We start from the raw sequence: 18810 nt of genomic DNA, 5'->3' as shown, positions 1-18810 counted from the left end.
CTCCCCCTCCATCTTGCCTCTGCTCCTCTCTCGCCTCTCCCACAGGGAGCTCTGTCCAGCAGATCGGCCTCAGTGTTCCTGTGATCATCATCAAGCAAGAGGAGGCCTGTCAGTGTCAGTGTGCCTGCCGGGACTCTGCCAAGGAGCGGGCAGCCGGCCGGAGAAAGGGCTGTTCTTCCCCACCCCCTCCAGAGCTGAGCCCCCAGCCTCCTGATGGGCCCAACCTGCAGCTGCCACCCTAGACTTCTCCCTCACCCTTGCCCCCCTCATCCTCCTCTACTGGACCCTCCTCCTGTGAGCAAAGCAGACAGGCTGAGGCTCCTCAGACCCTCCGAAATGTTAAGTGCCATGGATGTGTCAGAGTTCCTGTCCCTCACAGCCTGGACACCCCGTCCAATCCAGTTCCGAGTGAAGCACTACTGCAGGGTAGAAGAGACGGCCTGGCCAGCAGCTTCTCGGGGGACGAGCCTATGCACGCCCCTTCAGGAACAGGGTGAGCAGGAAGCAGCGGGTGTGATGCTGCCATCATGGGGTCAGAAATTGGAAGGATGAAGAAATCTGCCATCTGAAAGCCTCACCTTTCAGACGTATTTTCTTTACTCATATCCCAGGAACATCCATTTTAAGGAACTGATCTTTGGAGGAAAACAAAAAAAGAAAAAAAAGAAAAAGAAAAAAAAGCTAAGTTATAAGTGGACTGTCTGGCTGCACTGTGTGTCACTTTTGCTTATTGTTATGTGAACTTGGAAACTAAGGTTACGTGTGCATAAAAGTTCTAAATGAATGGGTGTGGTTTCCATCAATTTGGTGCTGCCCATCATTGCACTGGGGTCCTTGTGGATGGGCAGGAAGTGCAGTGTGCTGCGTGTTGCTCCTCCCTCTCTGTCTTTTTGAATCTGAGGTGACATCTCTCTGGAGGGCCAGACCACTGTTCTGTGGAAGCGGGCAGTGGCAAGGGCAGGTGAGAGTTATGAGCTAGACAGGGTGAGATTGTTTTGTTCTTGGCGCTTTGTTTCTGTAGAGCTTGGAGTAGATGCAGAGGGGCCTGTCCTGTGTCCTGCTCAATCCAAGCGAGCAGCATCAGGCCCCTGGCCATGGGGATGAGGTGGTTCTACAGGGCCCTGAGACAGTTTTTGACAACTCTGTTAATCCTGGCTAGAGCTGGCTCTAGCAAAGCCAAGTCCTTGCCTTCTGGGCTCTTCGCATTTCTCAGTGCTTGTCAGGGCTAGAAGTTTGGACTGCATCTCTCCTAAGGAAACACCCTATTTTATCCATAGTGAATGCAGGGCTGATGGCCAGTGGCTGCCAGGGTCTGCCTGCTGCCTCAGAGCAGAAGGGCTGCTTCTCCCAAGAAGGTACAGAGCTAAGGGGGTTGGATGAAGTAGCAGGTGGTACCCAGGTCTAGCCAGGCTTTTGTTTATCCCCTCCCATCTCCATCCTCACATCTCTAGATTTTGCATATAGCCTTGCACAGTGCAAACAAGGATGTGATTTCTAAACAAAAAGGAATAAAAATGAAAATGATAATCTTCTACTCAGGGTAAAACAAAAATTCCCCTTCCACCAAAAAGCCTGAAGCTTGCAGTCAGTTACCTCATTTGGAATGTTTCATTAAGTTGTATTATAGGATTTTTTTTTAATTAGTGTATAGACTTGTGTCCATCTACCTGCCTTTGGCTCCAGGTTACTGCCTCTTCAAAAATAAGTACAATCCATAGGAAAACGGAAGCTTCTGTCCTTCCGCTGGTTTGGAAAGCTCCATGGTCCGGCCTGGGGTCTGGAGGTCTCGGCCTCCTTCACGGAGCAAGGTCCAGGGCCCAGACAAGATGAGAAAGCTGTGTAGGTTGCCCTCCTGGAGCCAGTCAGGATGGTGTCCTTTCAGAAGGCCCTTGTCTAGAGGCAAGGTATTCCCAAACAATTGACCAAGAGAGTCATGGCAGTGGTAATAGGAAGAAGTGGGTGCAGCCGACCAGGAAGCTTTGCGTCGGGCCCTTGATGTTTCTTTCTGACTTCTGAGGAGAGCAGTGAATGGGACGCCATGGGGTTCTGGTTCGCTGGGAGCTGACATAGGAAAGGGGCCCAGGTAAGATGTGTGGAAGGTTGTAATGGTTTAAATATGGCTTGGTTAGCTCAGGCTGTGCTCTTAATGGTTTCTTCCTGGGTCACTGGCTTTTCGTTCTCCACAGTTGCAGGTATGGAAGAAGCATTTAAGCAGTGTTAAGGCTGACGTGTTTCCAGCTCCAAGAGTTAAGTATTTGTCTTTGTGGGTGGCTGTAGAACATAAGAGACTCTCAGCTTCAAATAACTTTTGGAAATTGAGGAATGTGCTTAAAAACCAGTAGTTGTGCAGGGCCAGGTGTGTTCCGCAGGCTAGCCAGCCTTCCCTGCTGGGCCGTGTCAGCTCTCCTCCCAGCCTCCTCCCAGAAGCCCAGCCTCTAAGGCCAAGGACCCTGGCAAAACTAGAGCCAGAAAGACCCTTCCTGGAGAGTGGTTTCTCAGGGGAATGAACTTAGGGTAAAGCTAAGCAGAGTGGATTCTGGCAGGTGGATGTAAGCCTTTTCTCCCTCCCATGGCAGCCTTCACCATTGTCACCCTGTAGAGCACACCTGGGCTACCACTAGCATCCCAGTTTAGACCCTTCCAAGACACTAGTCCACAAGGGTGGAGAGTGGACCTGGTGGATTTAAGAGGTAGTTAGGTAATCTTGGTCCCACCAAACTGCCTTATAAATGTGGTCCTTCCCAGACAGGAGGGCAAAGCTGAGCAAAGGTGGCTCAGTCTCCTCGACAGGGTCTGGGCAGCACTAGTTTGGTGACTGGAGTCGTGCCATTATTGACTTACTCAAGTTTAGAAGATCACCGGTACAGCGCTAAGGAGAGGCCTTGAGATGTGGGACCTCTCTAGGGAGAAGGCGAGGGGACTTCCTTTTGCTTCCAGAGAGTCAATACATGGGAAAAGGTGGTTTTTCCAAGTCAGGGCAGTGGACCGATGGGGTAATGGAGGTAGATGAGGCTTTGTATGATGCTGAATGTGTCCAGAGGGACAAATTTGCAGAACCTCATATTGGTATATTAAAGAAATAATAAAATAAAAAGCACTTTAGGTTACTTTATCTTTAACCCAATTGCTGCAATTTCTGTTGTGTATGTGTGTGTGTGTGTATACACACACACTTTCCACAAAGTTTTATTTTTTGCTCCTATTAAAAAGTTGAGGTGTGAAAAGAAAAGCACTTACTTCAGTGCAATACATGCGTAGCTTGACAGTTGTTCTCCCATGTGGCCCTGGCCCAGCCTGTTTTCCGTCAGCCCTGTGCTGAAGCTGTCCATAGGGAAACACTTCTGCATCTCAGCAGCTGCTCAATCTATGCAAGTCTTCCCTGTGAGTCCCAGGCGCCCCCCTCAGGCCCTCCGCGGAACTGCTGCAGCTGTTTTCTTCTGACTGTTGAGCCCCCTTTCTGCCACTTCTTGGTTCCCCTGCTATCCTTCCCCTCTTCACCATGACAAAATGATTCCTGGAAGGGCAGGTTGTTCCCTGTCCTTCTAGACTTCTGCACCTTCTAGACTTTCATATCTGTAATCACATCCACTGAAGGTAACGGCTTCTCCAGTGTCACTGAAACTCCTGATTGTGGAACTGCACCGCTATTGCTCGTTTACAGCTTTCTTTTCTACACCCCCCAATCAGAAATATGTTGGAAGAAAGGAATGGGCAATACAAGCCATTTCTGTACTGTCCTCTGCACTACCTGAGTTGGCTCAAAGCAGACTACGGGCTTCCTCAAATCCCGTCATAAAGCCGCTAATAATCTCCCTCCCGGGCTCCCACCTCATCTTAAAAACCCTTCAGCCAGAGCAATTTTTCCACGCAGTCTGCAAGCGGTTCTGCTGTGACATAGCTGGGAAACCGTCCACCTCCTATTTGGGGTGGAAGACGTTCAACCGCAAAGCCAGATAATACATATTTCTGATTGGTCAATCTGTTTGGCCTGTTTCTGGAATATTTTTGGGGCAAAGATAAAAGGGTCTCATTTCTTATGCCCCAGTTCTTGGGAGGCTGATCATTAGCCTGGGCATTTCTCACTGTTACTCCTGGTGGTGAGAGGGCTTCTCGGTCTGCACTGAAAATGCGAGTCATTGCATCTGTCAAGGGATATTATAGTACAAGTGGGGTTTAAAAACCATGCATTGTTCCTCTGGTGGTGGCCTACTGGGCCAAAAACAAGTGATATGTCACGTCACTTTCTCAACAATGCAGTTTCTACTTTTTTTACAGGAAATTTTTTCGTAAAACTTTTTTCCACCAAAACCTAGGGTGTTTTTGCAATATCCTCATTGCCCTCGTGGTGCCAAGTCAGAGGCTCGTCTGTCCTGGCCTCGTGTGTTCTCAGGCCTCCCAAGGGCTGTTAGATTCAACAGTCTGCATCTTTTGTTGTGCTTTGGAGAAAATGTCACTGAGGTTGGAGTTCCAGGCAACTATTCCCTTTTCCTGTGAACTTTTAGTTCCAGTTTGGGGAAAGTGGTTGAAAACAGGCTTTTCTGGCTCAGACCTAGCCCAAAAAGGCCACAAATTCTCTTTTCTAACACACACTAAATCATTGGCCAGTGGTCTTGGTGACAAGTTTTTAAGTCCCAAATAGTTTTATTTGGATTATGTAAAAGTATCAAATTTATTTTAAATGTAAAACATGGGAACAATGGACTTCCACTGAGCGATATGAAAACGTTACAGGTTCAGTACTTCCAAAGGAAGAAACTTCCAAACCCAAAAAAGAAATACGAATTTGTATTTTTGAAGAATGTGAAATAATGGTGTTTGCTTAATTGCTCATTTTGTATAAACTTAATATTGTACTTTAAAATATCTGCTATGAAGTGAAAATTTAACTTTTTGGAATTGAAAAAGCAATATTAAATACTAATGAAATCTTAATTAAATGCTTATTTAAATCTGGTAGTACCTGTGGCATTACTTCCCATCCCTGTCGCTGGGTGACATTCTCAACCCCACTCCCCACTGCCCAGTCATCAAGTCTTGGAGGGGGGACAGAAAGGAAAGGCCGGTCACCAGGAGTCTGCAGGTTTCCTTTTAATCAATACTCTGCTGAAGTGTTTTATGGGGCTGGGAGCCCCCAAAGCATGAAATGAACATGTAATACCACCTGGAACCCCCAAAGCAGGCCAGACCACTCTGGCCAGCACTGCTGGCCTGCCGGAATCCGAGTACTCCAGACTGGATATTCGTTGGCTACATTTCAAAACACAGTACTGCCTTCAGCCAGGACGACGTAGGAGTGAACCCAGCTGCTAGTAGAGTTGCCATCCCAGGCTGAGGGCCAAGTACCAGCAACTGCCAGTGAAGACTGACCCCTTTAGTGAAGGGAGTTGGTCAGAGTCCAGCCACCGGCCCTGGAAAGGGACAGAAGTCAGGGTGCCCGGCTAGGAAATGGTCAAGGCTCCGCAGCTCCATCGCCAGCATCCTTTGAAAGGCCACCTCTGGCGGATACAGCTGACTGGGGCGGCGTTCCGGACTTGGCTGAACCGTTCTAGTTGAAACAGAAAAGGGGGGAAATGAGCCTGGGAGGAAAGGCTTTAGGTTAGGCCCCGCAAGGATAAGGCCACTTGGCATCTCGACAATACCGTACTTTCTCAAAACCTCACCCAGATCAAAGGAGGTTAAGTGCGGAGAGGTGGGGATGCGCCTCCACCCTCCTCCTCTGGGGCGGGGGCGAGCTTGGCCGGTGTAGTCAGTGAGGAGACCCCACCTCCCCAGGCCCAGCCCGGAATGGGCACTGACCCCGCCACCAGCCGGCTCCGGACGCCGGCGGCCCAGCTGCCGCAGCATCTCCTCGCAGGCGGCGATGGTGTCCAGGAGCTGCCGCTGCCGCTGCTCCACGGCGTCCAGCAGTTGCTGGGCGCGCTCATCCCGGGGCGGCTGCGGGGGTGGCCTCCCGCCGAGCCCCAGCCCCGCCTTCCCGCGGTCCACGCCGGCAGCCTCCCTGCCCGGGAGAGAGACGGCGTCAGGGCCGGCGCAGGGCGGCGCGAGGTCGCGGCCCCAGCCCCCCGCCCCGCGGGCCCGCTCTCACCCCCGTGACCAGCCTGCGCCCGGGCCCCACTCCATCGCAGCCCGACCACCACCCCCCCCTGCCGACCGTCCCCGCCCCGGCGCCGCGCGAGGGCTCCACTAAGTTGCGCCCCGCCCCGTCCCCACCGGTCTCCTTCAAGTCGCCTGGGGGTCGCGGTCCCTTTAAGTTGCCCGGCGCGGAGGCGGGGCCGAGCCTCGGGGGCCGGAAGTTGGGCGCGTGCGTCACTTCCTCCCGGAAGCGGGTCTGGGCGGATGTCTACTGCGCGTCCGTGTGCGGGGCTGAGGGCCGCGGTGGCGGCCGGCATGGGGCTGAGCGACGGGCCAGCGGGCTCTGGCCGCAGCTGCCGCCTTCTACGCCCGCCCGCGCCGGCTCCGGCGGTGCCGGGGGTCCGGTTGTTGCGGCTTCCGGAGAGCGGGGCCGTGCAGGCCGCAAGCCCCGAGCGCTCCGGTTGGACCGAGGCGCTGCGGGCCGCCGTGGCCGAGCTGCGCGCCGGCGCCGTGGTGGCGGTCCCAACTGACACGCTGTATGGTCTGGCCTGCTCCGCGAGCTGCTCGGCGGCCCTGGGCTGCGTCTATCGCCTCAAGGGCCGCAGCGAGGCCAAGCCGCTGGCCGTGTGCCTAGGCCGCGTGGCCGACGTCTACAGGTGAGGCCGCCCCGACCCGGCCCCACTGGAGGCGGCACCGCGGGAGGGGTTTCCGGTGACAGGCTTGGGAGACTGAGGCGCCGAGCGCGGGAGGGGCTTGTCCTGGCTCACCGAGGAATCCGGAACTGGAAATGTGTTGGGAGCGCTTAACGCGTGCCAGGCTCCGCGCGCTGATCGGGGCGCCGAACTGGGCGAGCGTGGCAACTGTTCCCTCGGTGCCCTTGTGATGTACGGAGTGGGGAGGCCCGCGGGAAGAAGGAATCGCGGTCACAGTTTAGGAGTGCGACGATAAAATAGTTGGAGGTTCTGTTTATGGTGTCACGGCGCTGTGGGTATTGTCGCCGAGACAGGCGTGTGGACTTTAAGCCCGAGATACTTCTCTGGCGTTCTGCCTTGTGCCAGAACTCTGAGGAAGTAGGGAGGCAGGCAGATCCCACAGGAGCCCTCTCCCGCATCTGCCTTCAGTCCAAAAAGGTCTATCCCGGTGATCTGGAGTGGATCTGTGCTCTTTTGCCTCCAGGTACTGCCAGGTGAGCGTACCCAAGGAGCTCCTGGAGGACCTGTTGCCAGGACCAGTGACCCTGGTGATGCAGCGCTCCGGGGAGCTCAACAAAGATCTGAACCCCTTTACTCCTGTGAGTCACAGTCGCTTTTCCTGTGATCTAATTCAGACGCCTGCCGGTCCCTGAAGCCTTCCTCATGCTCCCTTCTCTTGCTTCACAGCTGGTTGGCATCCGGATACCTAACCACGCCTTCATGCTGGACTTGGCCCAAACGTTTGGGGGACCAATTGCACTCACCAGTGCCAACCTCAGCTCCCAAGCCAGTTCTCTGAGTGTTGAGGTGAGAATTGACCCCAGTAGGCTAAAACTGCTGTTTCCTCAGAACCAGTAAGGCAGCACTCGGATTGCCTGGCTGAAGTTTGGGCCTTTGGCACAACAATAAAAAGGCTACCCATGTGGTATGGTTTAGGGAGGACATCCAGATGAAAAAATATTGGAAGGGGCCAGGTGCTGCATACTTGTAGTGCCAGCACTAAGAGGCCAAGGCAAGAAAATCTTCTTGTTTTGTTGTGTTTCGTGATGGGAGCTGTCCTTGAACTCGAGCTCTGCCTGCCTCTGCTGGTATTAAAGGCATGAGCCACCACTACCTGTGTAGATGAAGACTACTTTTGTTTCACGACCACCCAGACCCGGATAATCACACAGAAACTATATTAATTATAACACTGTTTTGCCAACAACTCAGGCGTATTCCTAGCTAGCTTTATCTTAAATTAACCCATTTCTGTTCTTGTATTGCCACGTGGCTGTGACGTTACCTCATTTTCTACACGTCTTGTTTCCTCCGGGACTGGTCGGCATCTCCCTGACTCTGCCTTCTTCCTCCCTGCATTCAATTTAGTTTTTCTGCCCAGCTGTATTCTGCCCTGCCCTAGGCCAAAGCAGCTTCTTTATTAACCAATGATAATAAAACATTCACAGCATACAGAGGGGAATCCCACATCACTTCTTGGATTTTTAATGGTTTATTTTATATGCATTGGTATTTTACCTGCATATATGTCTGTGTGAGGTATCAGATTGGAACTGGAGTTACAGACAGTTGTGAACTGCCTTGTGGGTGCTAGGAATTGAACCTTGGTTCTCTGGAAGAACAGCCAGTGCTCTTAACTGCTGAGCTATCTCTCCAGTCCCCCAAAACCTTTTTTTTTTTTTTTAAGGCATTGAAACATTTATCTTGAGAGGCCAGGGAAGAACAGATGTACTCTTTGTATGTATAATAATAGAAAAGATGCTGGGAGGTGGTGATTCACACCTTTAATCCCAGCACTCGGGAGACAGAGGCAGGTGGATTTCTTTGAGTTCGAGACCAACCTGGTCTACAGAGCAAGTTCTAGAACTTCATAGAGAAACCCTGTTTCAAAAAACAAAAGTAGAAAAGGTTATAGGAAGTAAAGACATCCTTGTGAGGGGAGCAGTTGTCAGACACTCGAAAGTAGTGCTGGGGGCTCGGAAACATCAGTTCTCTGTCACAGCCATTAAATGACAGTCTTTTTGCCAGTTCTTTTTTGGGGTGGGGGAGACAGTGTTTTTGAGACAGGGTCTTACTATGTAGCCCTTGAACTCCTTATATAGAACCGGCTGACTTTGAACTGCCTTTGCTTCCCAAGTGTTGGAATTAAAGGCTTAGGGCAGGGTCTTACGACTGTGGCTCATGCTGCCCTTGAACTCTCAGGATCCTAAGGCTTCATTTTGGAATCTATGCCAGCACACCTGGGCTCACCTAATACCTGCTGTTCTATCTCTACTTGCCAGATAGGCCTGAGATAAAATCATCTTAACCCTGTCTTGGCTATATGGTTTAGAACAAATGAGCATAAACTTTGCTCTGTTTTTACAACATCTAAGTAAGGTGCAATTAAGTGATGGGGGCCTTGGAAATGGCAGTTCTACTTTGTTTGCTCTTGGGATCTGTACAATTAGGGAGCCAGTGGGAATGCTACCAGAGGAGAGGGTGGTTCTTACCTTGTTACCAACCCTGAACTAGCACAGTCATTGTTTATTTATAACTGGTATTTATGATCGCCCTATCACCAAGACCCAGGCCTAACTGCAGTAGAGACTCTTCACTGGGGGCAGAAAGACTCTCCTTTAATAGCACAGCCCAAGGACTGAGTGCTGGTGACGTGGGTTTGCAGAGTCCACCCTGTTTTCTTCTTCATGCTCTGAGCTTGATTGACTTCCATTGAGGTCCAGGATCTGGCTGCTAGATCTGGAAAGACCCTTGCTAGTCACCTCGGCTGGCTCTCACTTTAGGAATCTAGATGAAATAATTTCATGTACCATACAGATGTGATGGAAAGTCCAAGGTTAAAGCCTACATCTCTGGGCTCAAACCCAGTGAACCACTTATTGGACCTACACCTCTAAAGCCTCTGTAGTACTGGGATTTCCTTTTGGTACATTAAGATTTTCTGTATGTAAGGTGTAACTTGTAAGGGGGCTGCAAACTAGATGCTCATTGTGCCCTTGACATGGCTGAGCATAATTAAGAGATTTCTCCTCTGCTTAGAGGAAGATGCCTGAATTTAAATGTGAGCCATGTGTGCAGGATGACAATATGGCCATCTCCTTCTTTTCAGGAGTTCCAAGACCTCTGGCCTCACTTGTCCCTGGTCATTGATGGGGGACCAATTGGAGATAGTCAGAGCCCTGAGTGCCGCCTCGGCTCTACTGTGGTTGACTTATCTGTGCCTGGAAAGTTTACCATTATTCGCCCGGGTTGGTAAGGCTCTTTCCTGTGCCACTGGGGTCTGTGAAGGAAGTTGGAGAAAGAGGAGCTTTAATGTACCGAGTTGATTCCCAGCTTGCATTGTTTGGGGGCGGGGAGGCGGTGAGTGGGCTGGGACTAAAGTTGCTGGTATGGCGGGCTTTTTAGGGTTCATCAAGTTTGATGAACAGGGCACAGGACAGTAATCTTTATTGATTACTCTTCAGACTGGTGGGCTCAGTGCCGTGAGAAGTCAGACTGTAACTGCCTTCTGTGTCTTCCTCAGTGCTCTGGAAAACACTACAACCATCCTCCAACAGAAATATGGGCTGCTCCCTTCACAGGGGTCCTGCTCATGAAGATTGGGAGGATTGGAGGACTATGCTGGATACTGTGTGTCTGCTAACTGGTTAGCAAGGCCTCATTGGCAGAGGCTCCTGGAGCTACGCATGTAGCCTGGCTTTTTAGGGAACATCTCTCTCTGAATACTGTAGTCCAGAAGCTGCAGGTTGAGCCTTGTAGGTTCTTATATCAATCAAAAATTGAACAAAGGTAAGAACATTCTTAGAAGCCTGGCGGTGGTAGCACACACCTTTAATCCCAGCACTCGGGAGGCAGAGGCAGGTGGTTCTCTGTGAGTTCGAGGCCAGCCTGATCTACAAGAGCTAGTTCCAGGACAGGTTCCAAAGCTACAGAGAAAAAAACAAAACAAAACAAAACATTCTTAGATCAGCCTTACTATTTTAAGGCCTTTAAAGTCAAAAGTAAATTGAGTACAGAATTAGAATGTATTAAGAGCTTGTTTCTGGTGACAGTGGCACTTCATATCAACTCAGCTAGAAGCACTAGTGTGTTCTAGAAGTCTCAGGACCAATGCAGGAAAGCCCAAGACAGCTTTCCTGAGTGTCAGAGAGGTCATTTTAGGGAAACTATCTTGGGGGTCCCAAGTGAAATAATACTGGAAAATAAAATCTTGACTCTTCAGCCAGTGACTTCCTTATTTATTGATAAAATAAATTATATAGTTCTGTGTGTAATTTATTTAACTTCATTGTTTACTCAGAAGTTTTATCTTTGTTCATATATGTGCCAAGTATTCTGCATACATAATTATTTTTGAGTATTTAAGCTGTATTTTTCTTTACTATTAAAAATGCTGCTACAAACAGTTGTAAATGGTTTATTTTTCTTTTGAGCTATTTCCTTTGGGGTAGGATTTCTAGGTCAAGGTGTATATGTGCATTATGGCTGTTGATGTAGATTAGCCTTCAGAAGATCTATGTCAACTTTCATTGAAGATGCCTGCCCCTTCCTGCTGGTCTTGCTGTGTCCAAGCTGTGTATGTATGAAATGAAATTAGCACTGGTAAAATCCAGCCCTCTCAACTAAGCTACAGACGGGGGTGACCAGCCCTGTTCATTTGTCAGTAAATGGACTGATTGTCCTTGAAATGACCTGTATTCCACCTCATCTCCCCTGCTGCTTCCTCTTCCCAGAGTCATGGCTCAGCCTTAGCCTGTAAACCAGTACAGTGGTTTCCAGTGAACACCTCAAGTGTATTTGAGAACCTTGCTGAAAAATATTCCATTGGACGTACTTTAACAAGGATCCTTGCAATTAACATTAGTTTGTTTATAAATAAGTACTGACTTGCTAACTTCCTTCTAGAAAACATATGAACTAGTCATTTAAGCAAGCCCATCTCCATTGTGCTAAAACTAGCAAGCCCAGCCATACACTAATTTGTCACAGTCTGACCTAGAGGCCAGCAAGAGGAACGTGTACTGGCAAACACTACTTCATGTTTAATACAAATCATAGTAGCACTGAGAGTGGCCTTAGTGCGTGGCCTCCCCAGCCTAGATAGCCGGAGGGAGGGAGTGACCTAGTCCTCTCCAGCTTTATGTTCATCAGGAAAGGCTCTGAAGCAGAGCTATTTTCTTGGAGGAAAATAGCTGAATTTCCAGGCCTGGGTGTAGCTGCAAAGAAGAGCAAAACAGCCAAGGTGCTAGCTGCATGGCTACACCAAAAGCGAGCTCCTGTAAGCTCCAGAAGGGAACATTGACCAAATTTCCCAGCACCTGACCATAAGATGCTTAGTAATGAGTGGGTGCTCAGTGTTTCCTGGTAAAGGGGCACAGAAATGGACTGGAAAGACAAAGTCCCCTTTTAGAAGTGTCAAATACCATTCCCTGTATTCAGCAGAAAAAGGAAGGTGCCTGAGGAGATGTGGGCTGTCCAAAGGAAGCAGGTGCATACTAGCTCAGAACCCTGAGACCCTTTTAAGCACAGTGGCTGGGAACTACACTGTACAACCTGCCACAGCTGAAAGCTAAAGGACGTGGAGCTGCCCTGAGCCATGTGCGGCCTCCTGCCAGCCTCCTGCTTCCCTTCACCCCAGCACCATAGCTGGCCCACCCACAAGCACCCACTTGCTACTTGGGACTAGTGTGTGCCTATTCCTCATCTGAACCAACTTGGTGACCTAATGAGGTCTGAGTGGTAGCCCCTCACATCAGCCACTGCTCCTTTTCCTTGATGAAGTGCTCTGCCCAGCGGCGGGTCAGCTCCAGGTACAGGCTGGGCTGGTGCGGCAGGTAGTCCAAATACAGACGAGTTGGCGTCTTCTTGGGAACAGCCTTCTCGATCTGTGTGCCCTCGTGCCACTCATTGAAAGAGGTGATGGAGACAATCTCGGGCCTCACAGTCAGGGCCGCCTGCAGGGCTGTCTCGTAGTACTTGCCATTGACCCTATTGCGAGTGTTGTGGTTGTTCCAGGGCCGGATGCTGGTGTCGATGTACCCAGGCCCCACACTAGGGATGAACATCAGGTTGTTGGTATCACAGAAGTTCTTTACAGCCTTCCAGTTCTGATGGGAGGAACCGAAGGAGAAGCCGTTGGAGGCAAAGTAGGTGTACATTCCATCGAATCCCGCAGCAAGGATGTCATGGGTGTGGCCCTCCTCCACCAGCAGCGCTATAAAGACCCCGTCATAGGGGGTGTTGCGGATCGAGTGGGGCCCGTTTTGTGTCAGGAGGTGGGCCCAGGCCTCAGGGGATGTCAGGTAGGAGTCGTAGATATAAAAGAGTGGGAGGCTCTTGCCCATGCTGGTCTTATAACGGTAAAATGCACCATGGGAGCCATACCTGAGGAGCAGGAGGGAGAGGCTTGAGTTGGTGGTGAGAAGCCAGCACAGCTGAGAGATCAGCCACAGGGGCGATCTCTTCTGTGCTCACAGCAGTCTAGGATTCAGGTTACATGGTCAGCATATGCCTCCAAGTATTAACCCGCTTCTTTTCCTGCCCTCCCTGCCTGTCATCCATCAGCCTCTTCTCCCAAGCCAGGCCTCCGCATCTTTGTCTGGGTTGTGGCAGCAATGGTGTTTAGACTTCCATTCCTGCCCCCCTATAGGATCTGATCTGATTGCTCCTTCCTGTACCTGTAAGGACACCCCTGTGTGATCTGAACTTGCCTGGTTTCAGACTTCACTCCCTAACTGGCCTTTCTATCATCAATCTTTATGTGACTTTGTCCCATAAAGAACATTCCATCTGTGTTGTAGGAGGCCACTTGTTCGTCCTAGCTGCCTAGACTCGAAATAACCACACAGAAACTGTATTAATTAAATCACTGTTTGGCCCATTAACTCTAGCTTTTTATTGACTAACTTACATCTTAATTTAACCCATTTCTAGTAATCTGTGTATTGACACATGGCTGTGGCTTACCGGGTAAAGTTCCCTCTGGCGTCTATCTCTCCAGCGGGGCTACATGGCTTCTCCCTGACTCTGACTTCTTTCTTCCAGCATTCAGTTTAGTTTTCCCCACCTACCTAAGTTCTGCCTTGTGCAGGCCTAAGACAGTTTCTTTATTAACGAATGGTATTCATAGCATGCAGAGGGGAATCCCACGTCACATCTGCTGGCTCTCACTCTGTCTTAAATCTTCCCCTTTCTCCAGATCTTTGCAGAGCTACTTACTATTATTCTTCTATTATTTGAGACAGGGTCTCACTATATGGCCTGAAGCTCAGTAAGTAGACCAGGTTAGCCTTGAATTAAAGGTGTGCACCAACGTGCCCAGCCAGAGCTGACTTACTTTAAAAAAAACATTGTGTAGGCAGGGATTAGTGATGGGTCTGGGAAGAGTTAGGAAGAGGAGTAGGAACAGTGAATATAATTTTTTTAAATATACTTTTTTAAAAGAACGATTTGCTGGAGAGATGGCTCAGACGTTAAAAGCAATTACTGTTCTTCCAGAGGCCCTGAGTTCTGTTCCTAGCACCTACATTGGGCAACTACCTGTAACATTAGGTAACATACCTGTAACTCCAGCTTCCTCTCCTGGCCTCTGGGCACACACAGACACACATAAATATAAATAAACAAAATAAGCAAAATCTTAAAAAAAAAAAAACAACCAAAAACTTGTCTTGAACCTGGGGCCTCAGGCATAATGGTACACATGTGTAGTCCCAGCACTTGAGAGGTTAAGGTCAACAGACTAGGAGTTCAGGTTCATGCTCAGTTACTTAAAGAGCTCAAGGAGCCTAAACTATATGAGACCCTGTCTTAAAAACAACAGAATTCTAAGCTCACTCATTCCTTTTAGCTTAACAACCATATTTATGGCTCAGTTCTGGAGGCTACAGAGTCCACGCTCAAAGTGCCTATCAAGTTTGGTTCTCGGTGAGAGCTCTCTCGGCTCACAGCCCTGCTGTGCTCACAGGGAAAGCAAGAGTCAGGCTCTTCGGTGTCAGCACCTAGGACAAGTCCTCTCAGAGAAGCACATATCACCACCCATTCTAGAGTAATTCCTTGAGGGCTGGGACGTAACATATGCTCATGCTTAGCATGCAAAGGAACCTGGGTTTGATCTCCAGAACCATAAAAGGAGGGGGGGGAGACAAAACAAACAAACAAACAAAAACCAACTTCTTGGTCATATTCTTAACACAAAACTCTGCTTAGCTTTTTATTGTTTTTTTCATACTACAGATTGCTGTGGTTTCCCACTTCTTGGTTGGGGAGCTCTGCTGCACCCCCAACAGCTAGACTATAAGTGTCAAGTCAGAAACTTTGCTAAAGATAATAGCTGTACGTGTGGGCACTAAACAGCTTTTCAGTGAATACATACAAGCATGTATGAAGCACCTATGTACAAGACTCAATTAGGGCTCCAGAGCTAAACCTGAAACTCAGTTGCCTGACTCCAAGCCCAGTATCCTGCATAACTGCTGGGAACACGTGTATTCCACCCTTGCATTGCCTGACCTCCAGCCCTTCTAGCCCTGCTTCCGTCTCGATTCCCATCTTACGTGTCAATGATGTACTTGATGTTGTCATGAACAGTGACGTCATCCCGGCCCTTGTAGGGTTGGATATGGAAGGCCACCTGCCACAAATGGAGTTGCAGATCAGGTGAATAGTCAGGAGCAGGACACATACAGATAAATGCCGCCCCCCCCCGGTCATGGATTATAGGGAGGGGCTGAATTCAGGAAAGCCTGGCAAGGATGGGCACAATGAAGGCTGCCACTGCCCGTCAGGTCCCACATCAGGACATCTAGGAATCATTCTGAGGTCACTGCAAGATGGCACTCAGGTTTCTACCTCTGTCAGCTCCAATCATGAGCACCAGGCGACATGTGCCTGCTCTCTGTCAGCAGAAAATGTGCCACAATCTGTTAAACCTTCTAGCGGTGACCTCAGGAAGGCAAGGGGGCTTCTCTGACATTTTTCTTCCTTCATCGCAGATGTAGGAACTGACTTCCTTCACTGATGTGTCTGGAGAGAATGGCTACACACATCTCCTTTCACTAGAAGGGGAAGCTGCTTATGGAGGGTTCAGCACTGTCCTCCACTGTGGAGTTGAGTGGAGAATTCTGTCTGCAGATTGTTTGGCTCTGGCCTGCCAAGTATCCAGAACCAAGGGTCTCCCACTTAACCTATATGATTTAATAAAAGTGAAGGGACTGGGGTGCTGGCTCTCTTCCAAAGGACCTGGGTATGCAGCACCCGTGTCAAGTTACCCACAACGAGTCCATGGAGATCCAATGCCTCTGGCCTCTGCAGGCATCCACACACATCTGAACATACCCACACACAGATAAACACACACACAAAATTTTAAAAATATGAATAAATATATTTTTAGTCTTCCATTTGTCCCCTATTTGCTCAAAATTAAAAATGGTAACAGCTGACATGGTGCAGCCTGCTACACCCTCTCCCAGTACCACATCATCAGCCATCCAGCACTAACTATGGCAGCATGAAGCATTCTCCATGACAGTGTGTGAAACCTTCTGAACTCACCTGGATGTTGTACTGATGGGCAGTGTCCAGAATGGCAGGTACCAGATCATCTGAGGGCTCCCCATTATCATCAGCCATGCCAGGGGGATACCAGGAAAGAACCAAGACTCCTAAACAATACAAAAGCCCCTTCAATGGTACACAGTGTGCCCACCCACCCCGCCCCCAGCAGCAGAAAGCATCTCTAACTACTGCACGATTCCTGAAAACCTCGAGCTAGGATCCTGCTAGGTTCCTGGGGCAGACCTGGGGTCCAGAGCTTTGCAGGCCTCGGAGCTGTCCACGCCCGCAGTGCTGAAGTCCTGCGGCCAAGGGAGCAGGTTGAGGAGTGCATCATCAAGTAGCAGGAGGAAGGGGAAAGGATGGCAATGCCACACTCACCTGAAAACCACAACCCTACCTCTGGGATCCTACCTAGAGAAAATCCCTGTGAAGAAGTCCTATTCTCATGCTTCCCATGGGAGAGAGCATTTGCCTTGACTAGAACTTGCCCGTCTAGAAAGTAAGCCTAGACAGAATAGCCCACATTCCCACATCTTTGTGTATCCCCTTCCTATTCATTCATTCATTCATTCATTCATTCATTCATTCATTATTTTGAAGATACTGTCCCACTATGTAACCCTGACTGACTTCAAACTGGGAAGTCTGGCCCTCCCAAGTGCTAGGCTTATATAGCATGCACCAGCCACTAAGCCTGGATCCAAACCTTGTAGCTCTCCCTCAAACCGTCTCGAGGTCTAACAAAATGTATCATTAAAAGCTAGCAGAATTCAGTGACAAAATCTAACCAAGGTGCGTCTCCCCACCCCAACGTAATGCAGAAGGTTCTCCAGGATCTCTGGCTGGGCACTTGATGAAACTTGTGGTTGTCATGTATTGTGCCCGCCCTCAGCCCTGACAGATCAACCATCTAGCTGTTGGGCTCCCCTAAACCTGCTATGAAAGCCGACCCTCCCCAAGCTCTCCTTCCAGACTTGAGGGGCCAGGATCCCCACTTTCCTGAAACTTGGAGGTGCAACATACTTAGGACTGTTCTTACTGTCCCTACTCAGGATAGCTCTAACACAGGTGCGCACACACCAACTCTGCCCTACGGAAGGCCCCTGGGGTTGTTGAGGGTAGAAAGGCCCAGAAGGTACAGCAGGCATTAGAGGAAGGGGCGGTCGTGTGTAGTAGGCCCGAGATAAAAGTGAGAGGGAAAGGCTACGAGGTCAGGTTGGCGGGAGAATGGGGCCGGGGCCCTGCGGCCAGGCAGCAAAAGCTGAGGTGCAGGAAGGAAGGGCGAGGCTGGGGGGCAGACTGGCTAGGGGGACTCACCGATGGCGGCTTCTTTGAGCTGGGTCATGTGTTCTCGTAGTACATCGGGGTCCCGTGAGCTGTAGGGACCCAACTCCGGGTAGAAGCTGGAGCCCAAGTCGTCTGGAGGGCTGTGGCGGCCACGCGGGTAGCTGGCCGAGATCTTGGGGTCCCAGTGCGGCACCATGACATGGTCCCAGTGAATGTAGTGGCCCTCGCGCCGCGGACTCCCGTACCACGAGTAATAGAAGGCGTGCAGATCGGAGTAAACGCGCAGGCTCTGCCGGGGCGCGGGATCGGCCTCGGCGGGGCCCAACGAGGCTCGGGGGGCGGCGGAGCGCGGCGGCGGCGGCGGGGGCGGCGGAGCGGCGGGGGCGGCCGGGGCTCGGGCGGGCGCGGGATTCCCCTCCGGACGCCGCTCGAAGGGCGCTAGCTCCGGGCCCGGGCCCAGCGCGGGCAGCCCGTCCGGGGCCTTGAGCGTGCGCAGCCCCATGAGCGTGCCGAAGGCGAAGAGCAGCACCAGGAAGAGGGCGATGCAGGCGCGGCGCCGCCGCCGGGCCATGTCTTTGCCGCGGTGCCGGCCGCCGCGCTACCGACCCCGGAACCGCGCCATCTCTCCCGTCTGCCCGCCCGCCCGTCCGCCCGCCCGCCCGCGCGTCCCAGGCCGCGGCCCGCAAGCGTCGCACGCCCAGGGCGGCTCCGCGCCTGTTCCCCGCAGTGCGGGCGGGCCCGGCACACACAGGATGCAGTGGCACCGACCAAATGAGAGCGAGTGGAGGGGGGGACCAGGCAGAGGAACCCGAACCCAGCCCGGCGCCGGCGCAGAGTCCCGGGACCGGTGGATCTGGGGTGCGGGTGGGGTGCAGGACAGGATCTTCCCGATAGAAGGCTGGGGCGGAGGGTGGGAGCACAGGGTCTCTCAGCCTCCTTCCCGAGCCTTGCTTCCAGTGAACTCTGTCACCATCACCGCAGTTGGCTCCAGATCCCCGGTAGTAGAAGAGGAACGTTGGGCCACCCTGCAAACTCTGGCTGGAACCAGAAGCCTAGTGGGGGGCCGCCGCTTGCTCTGGGGCCTAACTCCTGGGCCAGGCCTGGAACTCCTGGATCAGGCCTGGCTCTCCTGGGCTTCCTGCGCAATAGTACCGTCTATAGTCTGGGCCATCTATGCACGGTCCCCTATTCTTCCTCAGCT

General features: G+C 51.1%; 4 protein-coding genes across 5 annotated transcripts in view; 2 read left to right on the top strand and 2 right to left on the bottom strand.

The window, feature by feature from the left end:
* Nucleotides 1-4956, top strand: part of Mtf1 (metal regulatory transcription factor 1) — a 47469-nt gene extending 42513 nt beyond the window's left edge. For both annotated transcript variants that reach the window (XM_048434466.3, XM_048434465.3), the window contains exon 11: nucleotides 46-4956. In XM_048434466.3, coding sequence (XP_048290423.1) covers nucleotides 46-242 — 197 coding nt within the window. In that variant the 3' untranslated portion in view covers nucleotides 243-4956. The remainder of the gene's footprint in view (nucleotides 1-45) is intronic.
* A 117-nt stretch (nucleotides 4957-5073) lies between these two features.
* C3H1orf122 (chromosome 3 C1orf122 homolog) lies at nucleotides 5074-6191 on the bottom strand. The gene is made up of 3 exons (XM_087904626.1): nucleotides 6086-6191; nucleotides 5797-5998; nucleotides 5074-5545 (listed from the first exon to the last, which is right to left on the bottom strand). Exons 1-3 carry the CDS (start codon nucleotides 6118-6120, stop codon nucleotides 5450-5452), a joined length of 333 nt encoding a protein of 110 aa, XP_087760752.1. The 5' UTR covers nucleotides 6121-6191; the 3' UTR covers nucleotides 5074-5449.
* A 134-nt stretch (nucleotides 6192-6325) lies between these two features.
* Yrdc (yrdC N6-threonylcarbamoyltransferase domain containing) lies at nucleotides 6326-10555 on the top strand. The gene is made up of 5 exons (XM_048434463.3): nucleotides 6326-6728; nucleotides 7249-7363; nucleotides 7452-7571; nucleotides 9874-10016; nucleotides 10288-10555. Exons 1-5 carry the CDS (start codon nucleotides 6337-6339, stop codon nucleotides 10358-10360), a joined length of 843 nt encoding a protein of 280 aa, XP_048290420.3. The 5' UTR covers nucleotides 6326-6336; the 3' UTR covers nucleotides 10361-10555.
* Nucleotides 10556-10981: 426 nt separating this feature from the next.
* On the bottom strand, nucleotides 10982-18257 carry Maneal (mannosidase endo-alpha like). The gene is made up of 4 exons (XM_085686562.2): nucleotides 17640-18257; nucleotides 16320-16429; nucleotides 15320-15396; nucleotides 10982-13148 (listed from the first exon to the last, which is right to left on the bottom strand). The coding sequence occupies exons 1-4, from the start codon at nucleotides 18178-18180 to the stop codon at nucleotides 12512-12514; spliced, it is 1365 nt and encodes a 454-aa protein (XP_085542688.1). The 5' UTR covers nucleotides 18181-18257; the 3' UTR covers nucleotides 10982-12511.
* Between the last annotated feature and the right edge of the window lie 553 nt (nucleotides 18258-18810).

The sequence above is a fragment of the Myodes glareolus genome, chromosome 3, assembly GCF_982192425.1.
Source record: "Myodes glareolus chromosome 3, mMyoGla1.1, whole genome shotgun sequence".
Taxonomy (NCBI): domain Eukaryota; kingdom Metazoa; phylum Chordata; class Mammalia; order Rodentia; family Cricetidae; genus Myodes; species Myodes glareolus.
Note: the sequence above shows the minus strand (reverse complement) of the source record. Positions and strands in the feature narration are given on the sequence as shown.